This window comes from Delphinus delphis, chromosome 6, assembly GCF_949987515.2.
Source record: "Delphinus delphis chromosome 6, mDelDel1.2, whole genome shotgun sequence".
Taxonomy (NCBI): domain Eukaryota; kingdom Metazoa; phylum Chordata; class Mammalia; order Artiodactyla; family Delphinidae; genus Delphinus; species Delphinus delphis.
Window position 1 is genome coordinate 70,596,186 of NC_082688.1, and position 26,554 is coordinate 70,622,739.

Sequence of the window (26,554 nt, forward strand, 5' to 3'; positions counted from 1 at the left end):
GAGCACTGTAAATGTGGTGGCTGGATGATAGTTTCCAGTAATGCAGTTTGGCCTCCCTTGAGACTGAATTAATTCAGCTATTATTAGTCTAGTCAAGCTAAGGACCCTCACATAAAGACTTTAAAAGAGTGCTGGGGAGGGCAGTTTAAGAAAATGGGAAAATAACGCCTTCGGAGTATTACTTTATTCTTATATACCCTAAAAGAGATTTTAAAATATTGTCCAAAAAATGTAAAGAGTGGGTGGTGTTGCCCCTTCGTAATTATCACTTTAACTTTCAACGTCATTGTGTACTTTCGTGTACCGATGACAGATTGTCAAGTGGCAAGCAAGGTACACTATGGTTGTACTATATCTTACCACTTGTGTTGAAATATGTGTATATAAAAGAGATAAATATGAAAATATTTATATGCAAATAGAGTGTTTCTGGAAAGTTGACCGAAGAACTGGTAACAGTGGTTTCCCATGGGGAAACTGGGTCGCTAGTACACAGGTAGAAGAAATACTTGTCACAGAATAATATCCTTTTGTACTGTTTACGTTTTTGTACCATGTGCAAGTATTACCTATTCCAAAAATAGTACTTCTAGTCGAAAGGTAATCTGAAACACATTCTTCTAAAGTCCTGACACAGTAAAGAGACCTCTCAGCCTGTAGTTTATATTTCTGGCACCTTACGGTGGCGTTATCTGTTTGTGTGGGAGTGCAGAGTACTTGCCCAGGTGGCAAGGGCCCAGGGTCTGTCACTGCCTGGCCCACCCAGGCCGATAAGCCTCTACTTCCTCCTCCCCATCGTGGCACCCACCACCCAGGGTGATGGTGAAGACGTACAAGGCACATTGCCACTAGCCTGCGATAGTTGTGATCTTCCTTCACACATCTCTAGAAGCACTCTGAAGTTTGGCCGAGACGTACAGCTCAGTTATTTGAGATTTTTAAAGACATTTAATGAAGACAGGACTGGGCTGGTTATATCTTAATTTTGAAAGTGGGGGGGGACATCAGGGGAAAGAGTGATTTAATAAGCCCTTGTATTTATACCTATACTCCTTAAAGAAAAGTTTTTATTTAGCAGAATCTTATTTTCAGCATGTATAGGATAAATAAACATGATGTAGCATCAGCTAGTCATCTAGGGCTTGTCATGGTTCTAAATTTGGAGTTGCCGAAGCTCTTAAAATTCTTTCTCGTCTTGCCATAGCATAATGTGTTATTTTTAAGGAAATAGGTTAATTTGCTTATGTGGTTCAGACATGTGCAGGCAAGCCTTTGGCCTAGATTGGAGCCTTCTATTGACTTTGAGTCACTCCATCTTATATAATGGTATCATAGGAAACTTGACAAATTATTTGGGAAATGTGTAGAAGCTGCCAGTGTTAATAATTAGAAGACCAGTTAAGCATTTAGATTCCTTGCTATATATATTCCTTAGCTCATTTAATATTCACAGTATCGGGGCTTCCCTGGTGGCACAGTGGTTAAGAATCCGCCTGCCAGTGCAGGGGACACAGGTTCGAGCCCTGGTCTGGGAAGATCCCATATGCTGCGGAGCAACTAAGCCCGTGTGCCACAACTACTGAGCCTGCGAGCCACAACTACTGAAGCCCCCGCGCCTAGAGCCCATCCTCCGCAACAAGAGAAGCCACTGCAATGAGAAGCCCATGCACCGTAACAAAGATAAGCCCCCGCTGGCTGCAACTAGAGAAAGCCCACATGCAGCAACGAAGACCCAAAACAGCCAATAAATAAATAAATAAATAAATTCTTTAAAAAAAAAAAAACAAAACTCAGTATCTCTGAGTTATATAATATTATTCCCATGTTACAGATGAAAAAACTAGGACGTACGTAAGGGTAAGTGAATTCTTGGCAGTGCTTTAAGAGTTAAGTTTAAAAGACTAATTTTTTTTTTAATTAAAAAGGAATGTTGAAGCACAGGCTAAGAAAATAATGAAATTAGATTAGACGTACATTATTAGACACTAAAAAAAGTGATCAAACTTTTAAATAATGTTTCTAAACTCATATGTGGCCTTGCCTCTAAAGGGATGCCAAGATAAGTTTATCTCTGGATAGAAGAAATCAGCACAGCCCCATTCTGTTTTTTATTGTATGTCTTTAGAGAGGCAATAGGCAAAAGAGATTATGAAATCACTTTCTACCCCCAAAAAGCTTTCACAAAAGCCCTCAGGTTTTGTATAAAAGACCAGTGAGAATGAGTTTCTCAGGAGCTTGAAAACAGTTCACTCTGCACATCTCTGAGATGTGAATGAGGAAGGCACCTTAGTGTAGACTTGGAGGTTAAGAGCTCAGGCTCAAGCCCCCATTCACAATCCATGATAGTCTCTTAAAGTTGTTAAGAAGTGAGATTAAAGCATGTAAACAAATGCCTGGTGTGTAGAAAAACCTCACTGTTTGCTCTTGTAGCTGTGAGCTAGGGGCTGGGGCAGGACAGAGCACTATGTAAGGATAAGGGTCTACGAAACACCCTTCTGTGATTTCCTAGGTTCTCTTTGAGGGCCTACAGGTACTAGGTATTTATAGTAACAATCTTTTAAACAATCAGAGGAAAAATAAATTAAGCTGACCTTCTGTTTGTATGTTCGTATGTTTTGAGTTTGGTTCTTTGCATTCTAGGTCCTCATAGAGACCGCTAAGAAGCTAGGACTCCGGTGCCACTCAAAAGGGACAATGATCACAATTGAGGGACCTCGTTTTAGCTCCCGGGCAGAAAGTGTCATGTTCCAAACCTGGGGTGCGGATGTTATCAACATGACCACAGTTCCAGAGGTGATTCTTGCTAAGGAGGCTGGAATTTGCTACGCAAGTATCGCCATGGCAACAGATTATGATTGCTGGAAGGAGCATGAGGAAGTAGTAAGTGAAATTCTCTTTGGAACTTGTATGGCCTGGGTTTCCACGTGCTGTGTGAGCCAGTAAGAGAGTGTCTTAACTCTTTGTTTATATTACATTAGTTGCAGAAAGTGCCATTCTACCAGGTTTTAAAGTCAGCTTTTTATACACTGTCATTAGGTATTAACAGATTTTTTTCTGTAGTTCCCACTGGAAGAACAGAAATCTTCATAGAGAATAAAAAGACACTTTTATCCAAGGATCAACAGGGGAACAGTACATTGTAAACATGTAGGTGTGTTGGGAATTATATTGAGACTTGGCCCTTACTTTAAGGATAAAGACTTGGTTATAAGTTCTGTATGCTGTGCTACTGTTTATTATGTAGGGTGAAAACCCTACTATTACGTACCTCTTCCTGGTAAAAGGACTCTGTATTCATGTCTGTCTGTATTCCTGTTTGTCTCACTTACCTTGGCTGGGTACTGTGCTTGGTATAATAATATGACAGCAGACAGACAAGTCCATAAGGAGCCAACATTCTGGGTTTTGTGGGGCTGGGTAGAGGCCAAGCAAACCAATGTGAGAAGGCTCAGGGTTATAAAGAAATAGTGTGGTAAGGTACAGAAGTACATATCAAATTGGCCCAACCAAATACTTGAAATCCAGGAAGGCTTCCTGGTTTAAGTGTGATGGGAAAGATGGCCGTGCCTGAGTTGAGTGGAGAGGAGAGGAGGGAGAAGAGGGAGGCAGGGCCACGTAGGCTGTGTAAGGATTTCAGATGGGAGGTCAATGAGGGTTTTTGGCAGGAAAGACAGCAAGATCCAGCTGGTATTTGAGGACACTGGGCCACTGAGGTCAGGCTTCCAAAACAAATATTTTCTTTGTGGAAAACTTTGAACATCTACAAAAGTAGAGTCTAGTAAAATGAACTCCCAGTTACCATCACTGAGCTTTCCACAGTTATCAGCCATGTCAAATCTTGTTTTATTTATATGCCCCTACCCACTTTTCTCTCCCCTACCCTAATTATTTTGAAGTAAATTTTTCTAAAAGGCCTTTCTTTTAAAATAATTTTTTAAAACCACACCATTGTTGTATGAAAAAATATTGATATTAATTCCTTAATATAATCAAATGTCCAGATTTGTCACATTTTCCCTCGTTTTATAATTTTTAACTGTTCAAATCAGGATCCCTTATAATCCACACATTGCATTTGAACGATATGCCTCTTAAATCTTTTACTGTAATATTCTCCTCCCTTTTCATTCCTTGCATTTTACTTGAAAAAACCAGATCATTTGTCTTGTCATTTATCTCATTTTCAAAAGAGAAAGTGATAAAACTACAGCCAAGAAATTTTGAAGGAAGAAGTGCTGGGGTGGCGGTTCTGAACACACTTAGAGAAGGTGACATCTTCTCCAAAGGGACCTTACCACCATCTCAGGCTGCTTGTTTCACCATCCAATTTCATGTAAAATGGAGTAAGATATTCTAGCTGCCTGTCCATCCGTGGGTATGGATTTTGGGTCATAGATGAACACAGATTCTTTGCATGAATGTCTTATCCTGACTCCGCAGTGTAATAAACTGTTGCTGACAACTAGGATGTTTGTTATGTAAGAGATTTGCAAATCCTGACTCAACAAAGTCTCTGACTTGGCAGCTTTGGTCACCTAAGGGACAGCTCAGCCTCATGATGTTGAGAAGCTGCTTCCAATTAATAGGAGACTCCAGCCTCTGCCACTCCGCAAGAGCAGATTGCTTCCTGCCTGTGGCTTTCTGCTCGGTCTAGTAACATTTGTCCCCCATGCAGAGCGAATGGTACTTTCGTTTAGTAGCCCACATGAGGTTTGGAAAACAGTCAGTTGGAGCTACTTCAGTTAAAAGCAAAAAAAAAAAAAAAAAAAACCGAAGCTCTTTGTAAGTGGTAAGGCATGAAAGCAAATAATATTAAATGCCACCAGGAAAACATAGACAAAGATGGCATCATCTCAGTCAGCTATGTGTGTCATTGTGCTTTAAACCAGATGTGTAGCCTGGCATGGCAAAAAGGTTTTAGAGTTGCCTAAACCCTTCTTCAAATTCCTGTTGTTCTTTTTACTTGTAATACTGGTTGAGTTATTTAACCTGTTCGCATGGGTGGGGGTTGTGTAGTTACATTTCTGACCTTGCAGATTATTAGCAGATTTATTAGGAGATTAGATTATTAGGAGAATTAAGCCATATGATAAATGTAGCGCATCTAGTATAGTGCTGGCTCCTGAGAGGGTGGTCATCAGATGGTAGGTGTGATGGAATGGGGGAGGGGGATAGTTTCTGAAGAAAACTTCTCTGAGATTTAAGCTGGATGTTGAACAGAAGGTTAGAATTTATTGTGAGGAAGTTAGTAGAAAGGACATTTTGGGTGAAGAACAACAGCAGAAACAAAGAGAAAAAGGAGATCAGAATCTATATTAGTCACAAAGTGTGAGGAAAAGAGTAAAATACAAGGTAAATCTCTTGGCTGCTTCATGACCCTGCATTTGAAGATTCATAGCTGGCCAGGCACCCAGCTAGCTGGTCACCACCTTGTGCTGTGATCTCCTCGCACAGTGATGGGACTCTCCTCTGCTACAGTGCTCATCATTTTGTTCTAAACACATCTCAATGTTGTGGGAGGGGTCTGGACTTGATGCCCTGCCCCTGAATCTTGGGTTTCTTCTAAGCATAGTGAAACATGACAAGTACTCTTTCTCATCATCTGTTTTACACGTAACTTTTTTCAGCTTTCTTATTAAACAACTTTACTCAGAAACAGACAATGGTAATGAACGTCCAGGAATCCAACATCCAGCTTCAATCAGAAACATAACAACTTAAGGCCAATCATATTTCATCTATACTCTGATCCATAATTTTATCCATAAACATTTTAGGAAACATTTAACATAACCACATTACTGTTATCGCATTCCAACAATAATTGCTTAATACATCCAGGCGAAGTTCAATTTTCTAGTTATCTCAACTAGTATAAGTGATTTTTTTCTTCCAGGTATTTTTAAAAGATCAGGTAGGAACTCAAGAAGATGTTCTGTGAAAAGCAGGTCATTTGTCCTGTAGAGTTTCCCACCATCCGAATTGGTGAAATCATCTCCTGAGGGTGGTTTATCCAATTTCTCAGTGCTCTGTTATTTTCTGTAAATTTGCAGTAGGATCTAGAGATTTGATCATATTCGGTCATCATAATCCACAAGGAAGCTCATTAAAGTGGACTGTTTCTTTGTTTGGTTTGGGTTTTTTGGTTCTGTGATGTTAACAGCCCATCCATTAATTCACTGGGACTGTAAAATGGTTGATGCTTTGACTCCATCATTTTTCTTTATTAGCTGGAAGACTTCTCTAAAGAGAAATGTGCTTATCTTCTGATTTATCCAGTATAGCAACAGTATTTAAAACTGGAATCCATTCTATGGACATGAGAAGAGCCACAATCTTTTTAGGCCATGCTAACACATTATATATCTGAGAAACTTTCTTGGATGCCATACTGAAAACCAGTAGTGCTTTTCAGAGATGTCATTGGGTTTCTCCAAGAGCTCTCCCTGATATATGCAGAGCTTGCGCTCAGGGGATTGAAACTGGGGTAAACTGACTTTAACAGATCAGGTAGGAACTCAAGAAGATGTTCTGTGAAAAGCAGTGGAATTTTAAATTGCTGTTAACATCCCGTGTTGTTGTTTCTCTAGGTTTCTGTAGACCGGGTCTTAAAGACCCTGAAAGAAAATGCCAATAAAGCCAAAAGTTTACTTCTCACTACCATACCTCAGATAGGATCCACGGAATGGTCAGAAACCCTCCATAACATTAGGGTAAGTATCCTCAGCCATCTGTAAGCAGACACTTCCATAGACCCTCAGCTGCCTTTTTCTCTTAATTTGCATTTCACCCTTGGTCCATCTTCTTATGTATTCTATACTAGACTAGATGTTTTCTACAAGTTTTCATGCTATTTACTACTACTAACCATAAATGGAATAGATACACATTTTGGCTGGTAATGCAAGAGCACTGGAAGTTAAGGTGGGGAGAGTTTTATTATCTAGTCTACCAGGTTCTTAACATTGTCCTGCTTTGCAGTATATCCCTAAGTTTTACTTCAGAAGATCGGTAATATTTGCTCTGTACATGGATTACACTGCAGACAAGGCTGTTTTCTCTTTGGCAGATCCATGCAAAGTGTTGGCAGCCTTTAAAGCCAAAACACTGACAACAGCAATACTGAAATGGTGCCAGGGAATGTCTACTTACAGTTAATGCTGCATCAAACTAAGACAGTAATTAATGATAAACAAGTGATGGGTTGCAGATTGGTAGCTCTTCAATTCTAGTATTAATTCCCAGAATATAATTTGAACTGACTGCTGAGCTCAGAGATGTGTGGTTTTTATCTGGACATCTTGAGACTCTCTTGATTAACGACCTTGGATAAGAAGTTGCCTGAAATTGATCAGATGTTACATTCACCTAGTAGCCAGTATATCCTAAAGTCTCCTAGAACACATCTGTACTCTTAGGTCTTAAGAAAAGTAGTTGAGAGAGGATTCGAAAAGTTGATAAAAGCCCTCTCTACCTGAATTACTACCGAGGAGCCCTGGAATGAGAGCCACTGTTTTAGTGTGACAAGGACACTATGTGGTAGTAAATGATTGCCAATTGCTGGGCATGGAGGTGCCAAGATTTGTAGTGTTTGCTGACTGCTGTGGTATAAATGCTCTTGCACGGCCGACTTCAAGCTACTAACATGAAGCCACTGGTAAGCTGGGAAGTGATGTACATAATCAGGTTTTTACAAGCTGGTACAAGCAGGCTCCAGCACACCACTGTAATAATATGCCTCTCAGCCTTGAGGACTGGCAAAGTCAGGAATATTGACATTTGTAATCTGTCTTCCCTACTAGACTTTAAATCCATAAGGAGCAGGAAACACATCCATTGGTTTCAGCCTATATACCCAGGAGATAAATGTTCTTTAATGAGTAAATGTTAAGCCCTTCCCCCCATGAAGTATTTCATCATAATTGAAATACAGGCAGCCCTTATTATAAGGATAAAGAAAAGGGGAACAGAAAACAAATTCTAAGAATTGGAGAATGTCACTTTAAACTAGAAACAGTTACATTTAGCTAAACATAATGAGTGTAATGTGATAGAGCAGCATGACTTTGGCTTGTCTAAATAAACACACTGTTGATTGGCAGGATATGTGACTCTACTTTTGCTGCTGCTGAGAATATAACCTGCAAGATGGGATGGTGTGTTTTGGGTTTGTTTTTTTTCGTTTTTTTTTTTTTAGGTTTCTGACCCCATTTTGACCATAGTCCCTTGAACTTAAAGATAATTTGTCAAGCAATAAATTTATTATTTCAGCTGCATTTTTAAGTAAAGATGTATGGATAGTAGAAATTGGTGTTCTTTCTGTGACGCTTCTGAAAGTGTGTGTAAAATTGTGTGTTTCTGTATGTATGCATTTTTTAAGAGGGTCAATATGTGTAGAAAAGAGAAAATGAAGAATTGCTGCTCTAGACAAAATTAAGAATCATGGCCTCCATTCTATAGCATTAAGGAACACCATACTAATAATCCCTTATTCCAGGGCAGTATTTTCAGCTCTCTCAGCACTGAAGTGTGTATCATTAATTCACTACACTTAGTGAGCACCCACTCTATGTCAAGATATGTAAGACGCTGTAATGAAGAAGCTCCGATTCTATTTGGTGATACTAACGTAGAAATTTCAATGATGTTTTTCAGTGGAATAAGGCAAATGATGGAGGTTGCATAAACAACAATCCAGGCTAGAGGTTGGTGTATAAAATATGTCCTAGTGGATGTGAAGGCGGATGGAGATAAGTGAGAATCAGAACAGTCCTCTGAGATAAACATTCTGAACCTCACCTTACATGAAAGAAGAATGAAGAACTAAAAAGTTAGGAGTTACACTCAAAGTCCCATAATTTGTGCCTGCTTTCTTTCAGAAAATGGCCCAGTTTTCTGTTATGTTACCAAGACATTAAAATAGCATGGCTGCCCAGAAGACAAGGTAACCTTCTAACTCCAATCATTTGGGGAATTCCTGCTTGAGAAAACACAGAAGAGATATGCAGCTTCTGTGCCCTTGCCCCCTAAGGAAGAACAAGTGATAAGACAAGACATTGCTCACATCAGAGATGCCTTCTAAAAGACTTGGACTGCTTCAAATAACAGAAGGAAAGCAAATAACCAGAAAACGTGGGGAAATATTTACACATTAGAAAAAAAGAAGACACCTTTCACCATTCCCCCAAATTTGTAACAGTAAAGGTAAGCAGTAACATTCCTATGTTGCCAAGGAATGTGAAGAAATAGCTCTTAGACTATTTATTGATGTGACTGTGAATTGGTATAATCTTTTTGGAGGGCATTTTGGTAAAATGTATCACAAAGCTTAAAAAATACCCTTTGTGCTGGTTACTTTACTCCTAGGAATTTATCTTTAAGAAATTATCAGAGATACATACAAATAATTATGTATAAAGAAGGATGTAGAACATAGTTTTAATAGCAGATATTCAAAACAATCTGAATATCCAACAACTGGAGGTAATCATGGTTAAGCTCTAATTAGATTGTGAAGCAGCCAACTGAACATCATGGTTTCACATAATATTTAACGTACTAAGGAAATTGTTGCTGTATAATATGAAATGGGGATATAGAAGCATTTTACAGTACTAATTTTGTTTTAAATATTTACAAAGAATAGAAAGATATATACTCTTTTGTTATATTTGGGGGAGGGATATTGGATAAATTTTTAATTTTCTTTATATTTTTCCATATCTTCACATTTTTCTACAATGAATATAATCAAATAGTGAAGTTTTAAAAATAAAAATGGGGGCTTCCCTGGTGGCGCAGTGGTTGAGAGTCTGCCTGCCGATGCAGGGGACACAGGTTCGTGCCCCGGTCCGGGAAGATCCCACATGCCGCAGAGCGGCTGGGCCCGTGAGCCATGGCCGCTGAGCCTGCGCGTCCGGAGCCTGTGCTCTGCAGTGGGAGAGGCCACAACAGTGAGAGGCCCACGTACCGCAAAAAAAATAAATAAATAAATAAAATAAAAACTAAAAAAAATAAAATAAAAATGGGCTTAGAAAAACCCAGTTCTTGAAAACACACTGTTTCTGGTAATGCAGCAAAAGTTAAAATGGCAATACTAAGAGGAGTTCTGTTTGAGTTCAATCTTTATTTTTGTTAAAAAAGATAATTAATGACTGTATAGTCAGAACAATACTTGGGTTTGCAACAATGTGAGAAAAGCTGGGTGTTTAATATGGAGCTAATCTTAAATTATTTAAGAGACTGTATACACACATTATAGTGTGTCAGATATTCTTTAAATTGACATTTGATTTTTTGTTTCTACTCCTTTTTATGATTTGATGAATTATTTTCCATGAGTTGGTGATTTTTGTTTTTTAATAAAGAAAATGGAAGCTTCTTATTGTTTTTTATTGTCAATTTTTTAGGAATGTGGTTTGTTTTCTTATCACAGGGAGATCATACTTCCCTCAAAATTACTCCTTCTCACTGTGGTCTGTTACTGGGTCCTTTAGTGATGTATCTCGTCTGTTTAAAGAGATTGTAGAATGAATGTGTTTGTGTCTAAGAAACTGTCTTCAAGATAATAAGCTGCTAATTGTAAACAATAAACTAGTTACCCACCCTTCAGCATTAATACTAAGCTGTGTGGGTTACATGTGAGTATGGCTCTTGGATTCTCAGATGCAGTGGTTTCAACTCTGCATATGAGGGAGCCACAGAGGACCTGATGGGTCTGAACCTAAGGTTCTCTGGCTCTATACCCCATGATTGTTTTCACTACCCTGTAATATATGCTATGCCTTACTTTCCTTCATTTTTGGTAGGTGTCTGAGGATGTCAAGGCCAAAATGTGGGCATTTTTCTTGTTGCCTTCCCAAAGTACAGTGCTTCCCAAGTTAAAGAAGTTCTTTTCTCGATCCAGTAGCCTTTTCTTGCAGCCTTATTTTTAGACTTCTCAAATGGAGTACATGGTACTCGTTTTGTTACCCATCATTCACTCCTTAAACAAAGCCAATAATATAATTTTCCTCCTACCTCATTCTTGAGGACTTTGCTGACCATTTCTTCCCAGAACACTTCCACTTCTATGATTCTTCACTCCTTTTCTTAGCTACAAAAATAAGTGAACACTGTGATCAGTTTTGAGCATTTCGAAGTTTCCCCAGTGGATTATGGGCATAATGGAAAAGTTGTAGCTTAGTGACTTAGCCCCTTGGAAGAGTGCTGAGTTACTAATTAGTACATCTGCATCTATTTAGAAATGTGTATTGGCATTGTGAGCTGCTTATTTTTGTTCTGCATTGTTGTTCATGATTTTGACAATTAGATAACCAGAACAGTTCATATTCAGTGTTAACCAAAAAGAGTGGAGAAGGCTGGAACAGCAGGCTTACATTTGAGACCTGAAAATACTTCGCAGATTAGCCTCAGTGCATCCTGGAGTTGTTCATAATAGGCCAAAGCTTAAGAACGGCTAAAATTCTCAGTGGTGTGGTCTAAATAAGGTACATTAATTCAAATAAATAACATCTTTATGTGCCAGTATAAAACAATGTTGGTGATAAAAGTGGAAACCAGAGAAATACGTAAAGTAAAATAATGCAGTTTGTGTGGGTGTGTGGATAGCATATTTATGCTTATGTCCACAGAGTTTCTGGAAAGAAGCTGAGTGATAACCTCTGAGGTACAAGCCAAGGGACCTACTGTCTACCTCGGACCTTTCTGTACTCTTTGGACTTTTTACCATAGGCATCTTATCTACTCTTGGTTTATTCATTTTGAGGCATGGAGAATAGGGGAGGCCTTGCTCTATAGCAGTTTATATAAAATAACCTCTTTAACCTGACATTGAATTCTGCGAGGTCATGTCCGGGACAGTGTGTCTACTTCTGGGCACAACACTTTCAGGGGAACTCTGACCACCTGAAAAGCACCGAAAGAAGCGTATGGGAACTGGGAAGACCATGCCACGTACATAATGGTTAAAGGGACTGAATATGTCTAACTATTTAAGAGAAAATCTTATGTGAGCATTTCAAATATTTAAAGGGCTGTTCAGTTCTGGACTAACCTCTCTCACTACTGATAAGCCTCCATAAAAGCAGGAAACATCTTTTTTACTTATGGGATCCTTTGTTCCTTGTACTTAGCACAAGATCAGTGAATATCTGCGTAAGTGAAAATCTGATCCTATTTTTCCTACATAAAACCTCCATCAGCTCTTCATACACCTCCTCCTCCGTCTTCACTTTCAGCGAGTGACTTCAGTTCTCTCTTCACTGACAAAACTGAAGCATCAGCAGACAACTTCCAGGCATACCCCCATTACCCTCCCCCAAGCTCTCCCCTCTGTTGTCTTTTCTGACAATACACATATTAGCAGCACCTGGAGGGCTTCTTAAGCCAGACTGCATGATCCCACCCTAGAGTTTCTTTTTTAGAAGTCATCAGTCTGGGACATAGTAATCTGAGGTTTGTAGCCATCTTGAAATTGTGCACACATTTCAGTACTGGTGTCTCAGTCCCCCTTTCTGTGTTTTGCATCTTCCAGCCTCTGCTGAGCTTGTTGATTGCTGCTCCCAACATAACCCATTCCACTGGTGGACAGGGGATGGTTAGAAAGAATTCTTTTTCTTAAATTTTGAATTGAAGTTAATCTACCTGTAACTTTCATTTGTCCCTCTCTGGAACTACTAGGGAGCCATCTAATCTCTTCCACACAACACAATTCTAATATTGGATGACAGCCTGTCCTTCCAAGAGACGTTTTGCCTGAACATCTTTAGTTCTTTTTCTTTTCCAGTGTTACTGAGATATAATTGACATTCAATATTGTAAGTTTAAGATAGCATAATGACATATGTATATATTGCAAACTGATTAGTTAACATCCATCACCTCATACAGTTACAGAAAAAAAAAATGTTTTTCCTTGTGATGGGAACTTTTAGGATCTGCTCCCTTAGCATCTTTCAAATATACCATAAAGCGTTATTAACTATAGTCATCATATTGTACATTACATCCCCGGTACTAACTTACAACTGGAAGTTTGTACATTTAACCAACTCCACCTAATTCCCCTACCCTCCACCTCCTGCCTCTGGCAACCACAAATCCGATATCTGTTTGTATGAGTTTAGTGTTCTGTTTTATTTTAGATTCCACATATAAATGAGATGAATAGTATTTGTCTTTCTCTATCTGACTTATTTCACTTACCATAATGCCCTCAAGGTCCATCAGTATTGTTACAAATGGCAGGATTTCCTTCTCTTTATGGCTGTACCGTATTCCACTGTTTATATACATACCACATTTTCTTTATTCATCCATCAATGGGTACATAGTTTGTTTCCATGTCTTGGCTGTTATGAATAATACTGCAATGAACATGGGGGTGCAGATAGCTCTTCAACATGGTGATTTTGTTTAATTTTTTTGAGAACCTCCATACTGTTTTTCATAGTGGCTATATCAATTTACATTCCCACCAACCTTGCACAAAGGTTCTCTTCTCTCCACATCCTTGCCAGCGTTTCTTATCTCTTTTTTTTTTTTTTTTTTCTGATAGCCATTCTGACAAGCGTGATGTGTTATCTCATTGTGGCTTTGCACTGCCCTAATGTTGAGGACCTTTTCATGTACCTTTTGGTCATCTGAATATCTTGGGGAAATGTCTATTCAGGTCCGTTGCCAATTTTTCAGTTAGATTATTATTATTATTATTATTTGCTATTCAGTTATACGGGTTTTTATATATTTTGAATGTTAACCCCTTATCAGCTACATGATTTGCAAACATTTTCTGCCATTCTGTAAGCTACCGTTTCATTTTGTTGATCGTCTCTTTTGACTTTCAGAAGCTTTTAACTTGGATGTGGTCCCACTTGTTTATTGTTCATTTTGTTGTTTGTGCTTTAACTGTCATATCCAAAAAATCATTGCCAAGACCCATGTCAACAAATGTCTTTCCTGTGTTTTCTTCTAGGAGGTTTGTGGTTTCAGGTCTTACATTTAGGTCTTTAATTCATTTCAATTTAATTTTTGTGAGTGGTGTAGGTATAAAATAGGGCTTCAGAGTTTCTGATTCAAGAGGTCTGGGATAGGGCCTAATAATGTACATTTCTAATAAGTTCCAGGTGACCACACTTTGAAAACTGCTATCATAGATGTTTTTCCCTGCTCATCCACTTACTAGATCTTGTAACATCACTCTGGCACTTGCCCCTTTCTCCATAATCAAACTGCCCCTCATTACTGGATCACTGCATCTCAATGCACAAATTTGCTGTTATTTCTGCTATTAAAAAAATACTTCTTGACCACAGTTCTCTCTACTCTTTGTCTTAATGCTTTGACTTTCATTGAAATATAACCTCTTGAAGAGCTATCTATTTTCACTGCCTCCAATTCATCTTCATTCTTTTTTTAAAAAATAAATTTATTTATTATGTATTTTTGGCTGCATTATGTCTTCGTTGCCGCACACAGGCTTTCTCTAGCTGTGGGGAGCGGGAGCTAGTCTTCGTTGTGGCACACGGGCTTCTCTTGTTCCAGAGCATGGGCTCTAGGTGAACAGGCTTAGTTGATCTGCAGCATGTGGGATCTTCCCAGACCAGGGATCGAACCCATGTGCCCTGCATTGGCAGGTCTTAACCACTTTGCCATCAGGGAAGTCCCATCTTCATTGTTTCTTCAGCCCACTCCAAATCAAATTTTGCCAGCATCTCACTTCCAATACCACAAAAATTATACTCAAGGTCACTTGTATTAAAGCTATTGGTCAATTCTCAGACTTCACCCTTCTCCTGTCAGCAGCATTTGATACATTTTATCCCTTCCTGCTCTTTAATAAACTTTCTTCATGTAGCTTCCAAAGACACCACACTCGGCTTTTCTTCTACCTCAACAGCTGCTATTCAGTCTTCTTTGCTGGTTCCTCCTCTTCTCCCTGATCTCAATCTTTGGATTTTGTATCTTCACTCATTCCTCGGTGACCATTTCTCATCTTCCCCCCAAATCTGCTCTCCCAGCACAGTTGTTGGCAGTTTCATTCATCCAGTTCCTCAGACCAAAAACATGGAGTCATCCTGGCCTCTTCAAAACCCACATTCACACCAGGAAAACCTTATTCACTCTACCATCAAAACATATCCAGAAACTGACTATTTCTCACGATATCTACTGCTTCTACCCTGCTCTGAGCTGCTCTCATTTCTCACCTGAATACTGAAATAACCTTCTAACTGGTCTTCCAGCTTCTACCCTTTTCCATGGGAGCAGCACCTGTCCTTTCTCTCTCTGACTTCCTCTCTTACTAACACCCTCTAACTCACTCTGCTCCATACCACCAACCTTGCTTTTCCTACAACACACCAGGCCTTCTCCTTGAGTACTTGCTTGGTGTCCCTTCTTCCTGGAAAACTCTTGCCCCAGATAACCACGTGGCTCACACTAGCACCTTCTTCAAATCACTGTTCAAAATATGCCTCAGTGGGTCAACCCCAACCATCCTACTTTAACGGAAAGCAAGAATCCTCACTCTACACGCCCAGCACTCCTGAGAACAATTACCTAGCTCAACTTTTTTTTTTCCCCATAGCTCTTAACATTCCCAACATACTCTAGTATGTTATTTGTGTTTGCTTCTTCGCTGACCCTCCTGCTTTCTCTAAAATGTAAACTCTGCAGGAATTTTGTCATTCACTGATACACATCCCAAATGGCCGGAACAGTGTCTGGCACTTAGTAGCCTTTCAGCCAATACTTTTGAATGTACGGTTTCCCCTTCCTTATCACAAGCGCTGCATGTTCTAACATGTTATGGCTTACTCCAGCCTCTTCTCTCACTTCCCATATCTCATGGCAGTCTAGATCAGAGCTATCCTATAGAAATATAATGTGCACCAATATATAATTGCAAATCTTCTAGGAGTCACATTTAAAAAGTAAAAAGAGATAACTGAGGAGCTGTTCAGCAGCAGCTGCTGCCTCCTGCCTTCCTTTGCCACCGCCACCCCACAGCATAGCAGAAGAGACAGACCCTGGCACTGTAAGTGTGGACAGCCAGCCCTCAGCCCCAGCAGCTAGTTCACTGCCTCCAGCCCAACGATTCTGAAAACCATTCCTCACTGGAAAGAAAAATCCCTTTTGAGAGGAGACAAGAAGGTGGAGTAGAAGGAAGTGAGCTCACCTCTTCTTATGGAAACACCAAAATCACAACTAACTGCTGAACAACCACTGACAAAAAAAATGCTGGAACCTACCCAAAAAAATACTCTACATCCAAAGACAAAGAAGAAGTCACAACAAGATGGTAGACAGGGTGCAACTGCGATAAAATCAAATCCCTACACACTGGGTGCATGACCCACAAACTGGAAAATAATTATACCACAGAAGTTCTTCCACAGGACTGAAAGTTCTGAGCCCCCACATCAGCCTCCCCAGCCTGGGGCTCTAGCAATGGGAGGAGGAGCCCCCAGAGAATCTAGCTTTGAAGGCCAGTGAGGTTTAATCACAGGATTCCACAGGACTGGGGGAAACAGAAACTCCACTCTTATAGGGTGCACGCATGGTCACGTGCACACCAGGACCAAGGGAAAAAAGTGGTAACCTCATCAGAGACTGGGCCAGACTTACCTGCTAGTATTAGAGGGTCTCCTGTGGAGGTGGAGGGTAGCTGTGGCTCGCTGCAGGGACAAGGACACTGGCGGCAGTAGTTCTGGGGAGTACTCATTGGCGTGAGCCCTCTTGGAGGCCACCATTTTCTCACCAAGACTGGGCCCCACCCAACAGCCTGTAGGCTCCAGTGCTGGGATGCCTCAGGCCAAAATACCAACAGGATGGGAATACAGCCCAACCCATCAGCAGACAGGCTGCTTAAAGTGTTCCTGAGCACACAGCTTCCTGCTAAACGCACTCCCTGACACAGCCCTGCCCACCAGAGGGACAAGACCCTGCTCCACTCACCAGTGAGCAGGAACCTGTCCCTCCCATTAGGAAGCCTGCACAACAAGCCTCTCAGACAGCCTCATCCACCAGGGGATAGCCATTAAAAGAAAGAACTACAACCCTGCAGCCTGTGGAACACAATCTGCAATCACAGAAAGTTAGACAAAATGAGATGGCAGAGGAATATGTCCCAGATAAAGGAACAAGGTAAAACCCCAAAAGGACAACTAAGTGAAATGGAGATAGGCAATCTACCTGAAAAAGAATTCCGAGTAACGATAGTAAAGATGATCCAGGATCTCAGAAATAGAATGGAGGCACAGATGGAGAAGATACAAGAAATGTTTAACAAAGACCTAGAAGAACTAAAGAAGAAACAAATAGAGATGAATAATACAATAACTGAAATGAAAACTACACTAGAAGGAATGAATAGAATAACTGAGACAGAAGAACGGATAAGTGATCTGGAAGAGAGTGGTGTCTTTATTCTGCTGCGGAACAAAGTAAAGGAAAAAGAAAGAAAAGAAATGAAAACAGTCTAAGAGACCTCTGGGACAACAGTAAATGCACCAACATTTGCATTATAGGTGTCCCAGAAGGAGAACAAAGAGAGAAAGGGCCTGAGAAAATATTTGAAGAAACAGTAGCTGAAAACTTCCCCAACACAGGAAAGGAAACACTCACCCAGTTTAGGAAGTGCAGAGAGTCCCAGGCAGGATAAACCCAGGAAGGAACATACTGAAACATGTGACAATCAAATTGACCAAGATTAAAGACGAAAAAAATATTAAAATCAACAAATAACATACAAGGGAACTCCCGTAAGGTTATCGGCTGATTTCTCAGCAGAAACTGCAGGCCATAAAGGCACAATATATTTAAAGTGAAGAAAGTGAAGAAACTACAACCAAGAATACCCAGCAAGGCTATCATTCAGATTCGACAGGAAAATCAAAAGCTTTACAGACAAGCAAAACCTAAGAGAATTCAGCACACCAGACCAGCTTTGCAACAAATGCTAAAGGGAATTCTCTAGGCAGAAAAGAAAAGGCCAAAGCTAGAAACAAAATTATGAATGGAAAAGCTCACCAGTAATGGCAAACTTACAGTAGAGATAGGAAATCATCTGCAGACAAATATGATATCAAAATCAGCAATTGTGAGGGGAGCACAAATGCAATAAACTGGAAATGCATTTGAAATTAAAACACCAGCAACTTAAGACAATCTTGTTCATATACAGACTGCTGTATCAAAACCTCATGGTAACTGCAAACTGAAAATCTACAGTAGATACACACACAAAAAAAGAAAAAGGAATCCAAACACAACACTAAAGATAGTCAAATCACAAGAGAAGAGAACAAAAGAGGATGGGAAGAAAAAAGACCTATAAAAACAAATCCAAAACAATTAACAAAATGACAGTAAGAACACACATATCGATAATTACATTAAATGTAAATGAATTAAATGCTCCAACCAAATGACACAGACCAGCTGAATGGATACAAAAACAAGACCCATATATATTCTGTCTAAAAGAGACCCACTTCAGATCTAGAGACACATACAGACTGAAAGTTAGGGGATGGAAAAAGTTATTCCATGCAAATGGAAGTCAAAAGAAAGCTGGAGTAGCAATACTCATATCAGACAAATAGACTTTAAAATACTGTTACAAGAGACTGTTACAAGAGACTGTTACAAGAGACAAGGAAGGACACTACATAATGATCAAGGGATTAATCTAAGAAGAAGATACAACAATTGTATATATATATATGTACCCAACACAGGAGCACCTCAATACATAAGGCAAATACTAACAGCTATAAAAGGAGAAATCAACAGTAACACAATAATAGTGGGGGACTTTTAACACCCCACTATTATCAGTGGATAAATATCCAGACAGAAAATAAGGAAACACAGGCCTTAAATTATATATTAGACCAGATGGACTTAACTGATATTTATAGAGCTTTCCATCCAAAAGCAGCAGAATACACATTCTTCTCAAATGCACATGGAATATTCTCCAGGATTGATCACATGCTGGGCCACAAAGTGAGCCTTGGTCAATTTAAGAAAACTGAAATCATACCAAGCATCTTTTCCAACCACAATGAGATTAGAAATCAACTACAAGAAAAAAACTTTAAAAAACAACAAAACACGTGGAGGCTAAAAATTATGCTACTAAACAATCAATGGATCACTGAAGAAATCAAAGAGGAAATCAAAAAATATCTAGAGACAAATGAAAATGAAAGCACAACGATCCAAAACCTATGGGATGCAGCAAAAGCAATTCTAAGAGGAAAGTTTACAGCAATATAATCTTACCTCAGGAAACAAGAATAACCTAAAATAACCGAACCTTACACCTAAATCAACTAGAGAAAGAAGAACAAACAAAACCCCAAGTTAGTAGAAGGAACAAAATCATAAAAATCAGAGCAGAAATAAATGAAATAGAGGCAAAGAAAACAATACAAAAGATGAATGAAACTAAAAGCTGGTTCTTTGAAAAGATAAACAAAATTGATAAACCTTTAGCCAGACTCATCAAGAAAAAGAGGGGGAGGGCTCAAATCAATAAAATTAGAACTGAAAAAGAAGTTAAAGCTGTCACCACAGAATACAAAGGATCATAAGAGACTACTACAAGCAACTAAGTGCCAATAAAATGGACCTAGAAGAAATGGACAAATTCTTAGGTACAATCTCCTAAGACTGAACCAGGAATAAATAGAAAATATGAACAGACCAATCACAAGTACTGACATTGAAACTGATTTTAAAATTCTCAATAAACAGAAGTCCAGGACCAGACGGCTTCACAGGCAAATTCTATCAAACATTTACAGAAGAGTTAACACCTATCTTTCTGAAACTCTTCCAAAAATTTGCAGAGGAAGGAACACTCCCAAACTCATTCTATGAGGGAACCATCACCCTGATAACAAAACCAAACAAAGATATCACACAAAAAAAGAAAATTATAGGCCAATATCACTGATGAACACAGACACAAAAATCCTCAACAAAATACTAGAAAACTGAATCCAACAATACATTAAAAGGATCACACACCATGATCAAGTAGGATTAAAATCAGGAACAAGACAAGGATGTCCACTCTTGCCACTTGTATTCAACATAGTTTTGGAAGTCCTAGCCACGGCAATCAGAGAAGAAAAAGCAATAAAGGGAATCCACATTGGAAAAGCAGACGTAAAACTGTCACTGTTTGCAGATGACATGATACTATACATAGAAAATCCTAAAGATGCTACCAGAAAACTACCAGAGCTCATCAATGAATTTGGTAAAGCTGCAGGATACAAAATTAATACACAGAAATCTGTTGTATTTCTATACACTAACAACAAAAGATCAGAAAGGGAAATTAAAGAAGCAATCCCATTTACCATTGCATCAAAAAGAATAAAACACCTAGGAATAAACCTACCTGAGGAGATAAAAGACCTATACTCCAAAAACTATTACAATTCAGATGAAAGAAATCAAAGATGACACAGATAGAAAAATATACCTTGTTCTTGGATTGGAAGAATCAATATTGTCTAAATCACTATACTACCCAAAGCAATCTACAGATTCAATGCAATCCCTATCAAATTACCAATGGCATTTTTCATAGAATTAGAACAAAAATTTTTTAATTCGTATGGAGACACACAAGACCCCGAAGAGCCAAAGTAATCTTGAGAAAGAAAAACAGAGCTGGAGGAATCAGGCTCGCTGACTGCAAACTATACTACAAAGCTACAGTTATCAAAACAGTATGGTCCTGGCACAAAAACAGAAATATAGATCAGTGGAACAGACAGAAAGCCCAGAAATAAACCCACGCACCTATGGTCAATTAATGTACAACAAAGTAGGCAAGTCTATACAATGGAGAAAAGACAGTTTCTTCAATAAATGGTGCTGGGAAAACTGGACAGCCTCATGTACAAAAATGAAATTAGAACACTCTTTAACACCATACCCAAAAATAAACTCAAAATGGATTAAAGACCTAAGTGTTAGACCCGATACTCTAAAACCCTTCGAGGAAAATGTAGGCAGAACACTCTTTGACATAAATCACAACAATATCTTTGTTTTGATCCATCTACTGGATCAATAGAAATAAAAACCAAAATAAACAAATGGGACCTAATTAAACTCAAAAGCTTTTGCACAGCAAAGGAAACCATAAACAAAATGAAAAGACAACACACAGAATGGGAGAAAATATTTACAAACACTGCTACCAACAGGGGATTAATCTCCAAAATTTACAAACAGCTCATCGGGCCCAATATCAAAAAAAGAAACCATGCCATCAAAAAATGGGCAGGAGACCTAAATAGACATTTCTCCAAAGAAGACATACAGATGGCCAAGAGGCACATGAAATGCTGCTCAACATCACTAATTATTAGAGAAATGCAAATCAAAACTACAATGAGATGTCACTTCACACCAGTCAGAATGGCTATCATAGTAAAGTCTAGAAACAACAAATGCTGGAGAGGGTGTGGAGAAAGGGAACCCCTCCTACACTGTTGGTGGGAATGTAATTGGTACAGCCACTATGAAGAACAGTATGGAGGCTCCTTAAGAAACTAAAAATAGAGCTACCATATGATACAGCAATCCCACTCCTGGGCATATATCCAGAGAAAAATACGGTTTGAAAGGTTACATGCACCCCAGTGTTCATTGCAGCACTGTTTACAATAGCCAAGACATGGAAGCAACCTAAATGTCCATTGACAGATGAATGGATAAAGAAGAAGTGGTACATATATACAATGTATTATTACTCGGCCATTAGGAAGAAGGAAATAAGGCCATTTGCAGCAACATGGATGCACCTGGAGACTATCATGTTAAGTGAGAAAGACAAATAGTATGTGATATCGCTTATATGCAGAATCTAAATAAAAATGACACAAATGAACTTATTACAAAACTGAAACAGACTCACAGACTTAGTGAAAGAACTTATGGTTACTGGGGTAGGGAGGGTGTGGAGGGAGGAACAGACTGGGAGTTTGGGATTGACAAACTATATTTAAAATAGATAACTATATTTATAATAGATTTAAAATAGATAACCAATAGATAACCAACAAGGACCTATTGTATAGTACAGGAAACCCTGCTCAATTCTCTGTAATAACCTAAATGGGAGAATTTGAAAAAGAATAGATACCCGTATATGTATAACAATCACTTTGCTGTACACAAACTAACACAACATTGTTAATCAACTATACTCCAATAGAAAATAAAATTTTTTTCAAAAAGTAAAAAGAAACAGGTGAAATTAATTTACTTAACCTAATATATCCAAAATATTATGTCAACATATAATTAATATTAAGAAGTTATGAAATTTTACACATTCTTTTACAAATACTAAACCTTTGGAATCTGGTGTGTATTTTATACCAACTTTACACCACAATTTGGATTCTAAATTGTCATCAGAAATATTCGATCTGTATTTAAATTTAATAAAATTTACTTTCCGAAAGTAGGTTCACATGTTGTTAGTTGTTCCAAGTATACTGAAGCAGATGTTAATTTTTAAGCTTAAGTTAATAAAATTAAATAAAACTAAAATTCAGTGTCTCAGTCGCATTTGCTATATTTCAAGTGTTCAACAGCTGCATGTGACAAAGGGCTACCATAGTGGACAGAGCAGTTCTTGGCCTTGCAGCTCCAAGCAGTCTGTGCCCCCTCTTGCCTCTGGCCCTTTTCAACTGCAGTCTCTCCACCTGGAAGAGGGTCCTCTTTGCTCCATCACCACCCCTCTTCATTTGGCTCATTTGCTGTCTGTCTCTCCTTTGTGTTCCACAAACACCCTGTTCTATTACAGTACGTTGTCACACTGTTATTATGGATTGGCCACAAAGTTCATTCGGGTTTTTCCTTAACATCTTAAGGAAAAGCCCAAACGAACTTTGTGGCCAACCCAATATAATTGTCTGATTCAATGTCTATTTAGCGTAGTGACTTACACATGAGAGTTACTATGTATAATTGTTAAATAAATGTATAAGCCCATGACATTTCTGCCTACTGAAATTTCAGTCATCCTTTCATTTCTAGTTCAAATCACTTCTCCCTAGGAACTCTAGGCAGACCAGCCCACAGTAAACAGTCTCTCCTTTGTACTCCCAAACTACTTGAAGTCCATATTACTCACAGACCATTTATTAGAATGGTTTTACTTATGTACAAATTCTACTCCCCCAACTAGATAACGAACACTGGAAGAGCAGGAATTCTGGAAAAGAAAATTACCTACATATTAGGTGTTCACAAAATTATTAAATGTATTGCCTGGTTTGAATCTTGTGTCTGGTAATTGCATTTTCCTGGATAATCCAATGAAACTTTTTTTTCTTGTTTTAACTATGATGTTAAAGCCTACTTTCTTTCAGGGACTTCCCTGGTGGTCCAGTGGCTAAGACTCTGCGCTCCCAATGCAGGGGGCCTGGGTTCAACCTTTGGTCAGGTAATTAGATCCCACATGCTGCAACTAAGAGTTTGCATGCTGCAACTAAAAGATCGTAGATCCCGAGAGTCACAACTAAGACCGTAGAAGATCGTAGATCCCGAGAGTCACAACTAAGACCCGACGCAGCCAAATAAATTAATTTAAAAAATAAACCCTCCTTTCTTTCCACCTTTTGACTGGATTTTAAAAGCAATATTTCATAAAGAAAAACTACTTTCTGAATGACTCCATCTACATGTATATGTAGTAAATCATTCATCAAAATATCTTTTGTCTCACAAACTTCTTCATTTATCTGGAATTGGTCAGATCTGATTCATTGTCTAGTCTATCAGTACAGGGTATGTGTCCATCTCTCTGAAGATAAAAGTAATCAATCATTCATCAAAATGTTGTTATATACCAACCTTGTTCATTTCATTTATCAGTGATGAGCTAGATCCTAAATAATCAATTAAGAACAAAGCTTATTTCTCCCTTTTGCAAAAAGGTATCCTTCAATCGTCAGGCTAAAGGGGAAAAGAGCAAACCAAACTATAAAACTGCTGCCAAATCTGCTCTGTGTGATTTACTGCAAGCATTAAAAATCTCTTCTCTGTTTCTCTGCCAGATTGGAAAAGAGAAGAAAGACGAGTGGGTTCAGTTATCATAAATAAATCAGAGCTTCTCAGCTTCTCACATGTTTTATCAACATAGTCCTAATTAAGAACCCCTGAGGCAAAGCGGGACCTGCCTGTGGGTAGATATGAGCCTGGAGACCCACTCCCTGTAATTGTTCCATTCATGATAACGATCATGGTGTTCTGGCATGACAGAAGCCAAAAGTCTACACTTTCCAGGAGAATGAATGAATGTAGAAATCTTATTTTGGTGCCTCAATTAGTATTAATAGAGCCCTTTTCCCCATTCTCTCCTATTTTCCCAACTAATGCCCCCTTGTTATCTTAGCAGAGGTGGGGATTAATCAGGGTATAATATAGTTGAAAAACACCTAGGGTGGAGGGAATTAGGAATTCTGGGTATTGAATTTTGAGTTGGCAAAAAAATTATATAACGTTCTGTTGCCTTGACAATTATTTACATCTTTCAGGGGTTGTTCATCTTGTCATGTACTTTGTCTTCCCAAGGACATTATAGGTTTCTATAAATTGTGGAGTGATTTAGGTGCCACTCCCAAAAGCCTGGCACATGCCTTACACTTAATGAGCAACCAATTAATTGTTATTGGTTTTACCTCAATCAGTAGTTTAAACTGAACAGACTTGGAAATTGAACAACTAATCATATCAATAAGATCCTGAAAAAATGGTTTTTGAAAAAGAACAAACACTGAAACACATAAGTATTTCAGAATTCAGCATATAACTGAAAAAAAGATATGCTTGATTTCATAGGTATTTTGTTGTAGAGCACATTTCTTCACAATAAAAAAAAAAGCATCTGAATGCTTTCTTTTAAGGGAAAATGAACAGGAAATTGTCAGTGTTTTCAAACCATGCCCTCAGTTTCACAGATGATCCAAAATTAAAAAGTCTACACATCAGAAAGTGATGATGCACTCGTTAACTACTCTTTTTGGCCTCACTTTAGTTTACAAATTCCCTCCCTGTAATAATCAAGATTACAAAGCCAAAGTAGTAAATAATAGGAAAGTCAATTCCAAATATATGCAAAAATACAAAAAACAGTAATTAACTTTATCCATCACCCATCTTCAAGAATTATCATCTCATAGCCAATTTGTTTCTTCTATACTCCTACCCACTATTCTCCTCCCATGTTCTTTTGAAGCATTTCACATATATAATTTCATCCCTGAATATTTCACTGTTACTTCTAAAGGATAAGTATTTTGAAGACAGCCACAACACTGCTAGTACACATAAAAATGAATAAAAATTCCTTAATGTCAACTATGCACAGAATACTCAAAAGTTCAAATGTTTCATAAATGCCATTTTTTTACACATTGTTTATTTGAATCAGGAGGCAGTTAAAGTCCACACATTGCAATCCGTTGATATGTAGTTTATGTTTCTTTTAAATCGCTGTGTTTACTCTCCCTCTCTTGCTGGTCCTTTCACTCTTCCTTTCTCCCCTCTTCCAATCTTTCATATGCACTCTTTCTCCTTACAGTTTATTTGAAGAAACCCAGTTGTTTGTCCTTGAGAGATTTATATAATCCAGATTTTTGTAACTGCATCCCCATAGCATAATTTAATATAATCCTCGATCCTCTGTACTTCCTCTAAATTGCTAAGTTGAATCTAGACAGGGTTTTTTTCAAAGCTACTTCAGAGGAGGTGGCGTGCTCTTCCATCAAGGGCCACATAATGTCTCATCTGTCTTGGATTTAGCACCCTCAGCTTTTAATGCCTCTGTCCATCAATTTAATATGAGTTTCTAAAAAAATGATATTCTAATTCAAAGTTACCTCCATTTAAATACATGAAAAGACAGATGACAGCCTCCTTATTTTAAGATTGAAAACATCTTAGTTTACACAGACAGAGCATTTCATAAAATTTAAGTCATTCATGCCAAACAAGCTTAGTAAACAAGAAATCAAAATTCCTTAGAATTTAAGAACGGGTCAGATATACACTATAAAATACACATTGGATAAATGATTAAGAACAAAGCCATAGGAAAAGAAAACAAGAAAAAAATGACTCTACTTTAACATACAAGGCAGATTTAATTTAAAAAATACTAAATAGTACTGAAGGAAATTTGAAATATAATCAATAAAATTAGAAACTCAAAAGAGAGTTATATAGAGTTGGAGAGATAATTCATGAGCTGGATTATGAACTAAAAGGGAAACCCAGGATGTACGGAGAAAGAGATGGAAAATATGACAGCATGAAACATAAAGTGTAGCAGAAATTCTAACAAAGATCTTATTAAAGAGAATGCATTTTCCAGAAAGAGGAAATAAAGAGAGTGGGTGGTGTGACTCTGATCTCCAGCTTTACAGCATGAGGAACTCTGTGGATTCACTCACCAGTGAAACTAGTGAAAATTATTTTAAAACAACCAGTTAAAATCTCTGGACAT

General features: G+C 38.4%; 1 protein-coding gene across 2 annotated transcripts in view; it reads left to right on the plus strand.

Moving 5' to 3' along the window:
• Nucleotides 1–10,375, plus strand: part of MTAP (methylthioadenosine phosphorylase) — a 39,163-nt gene extending 28,788 nt beyond the window's left edge. The window contains exons 6-8 of one of the 2 annotated variants that reach the window (XM_060014841.2): nt 2,641–2,880; nt 6,591–6,713; nt 8,656–10,375. In XM_060014841.2, the coding sequence (XP_059870824.1) occupies nt 2,641–2,880; nt 6,591–6,713; nt 8,656–8,703 (411 nt within the window). In that variant the 3' untranslated portion in view covers nt 8,704–10,375. The remainder of the gene's footprint in view (nt 1–2,640; nt 2,881–6,590; nt 6,714–8,655) is intronic. The other variant, XM_060014842.2, reaches the window with a different exon arrangement.
• Nucleotides 10,376–26,554: the final 16,179 nt, after the last annotated feature.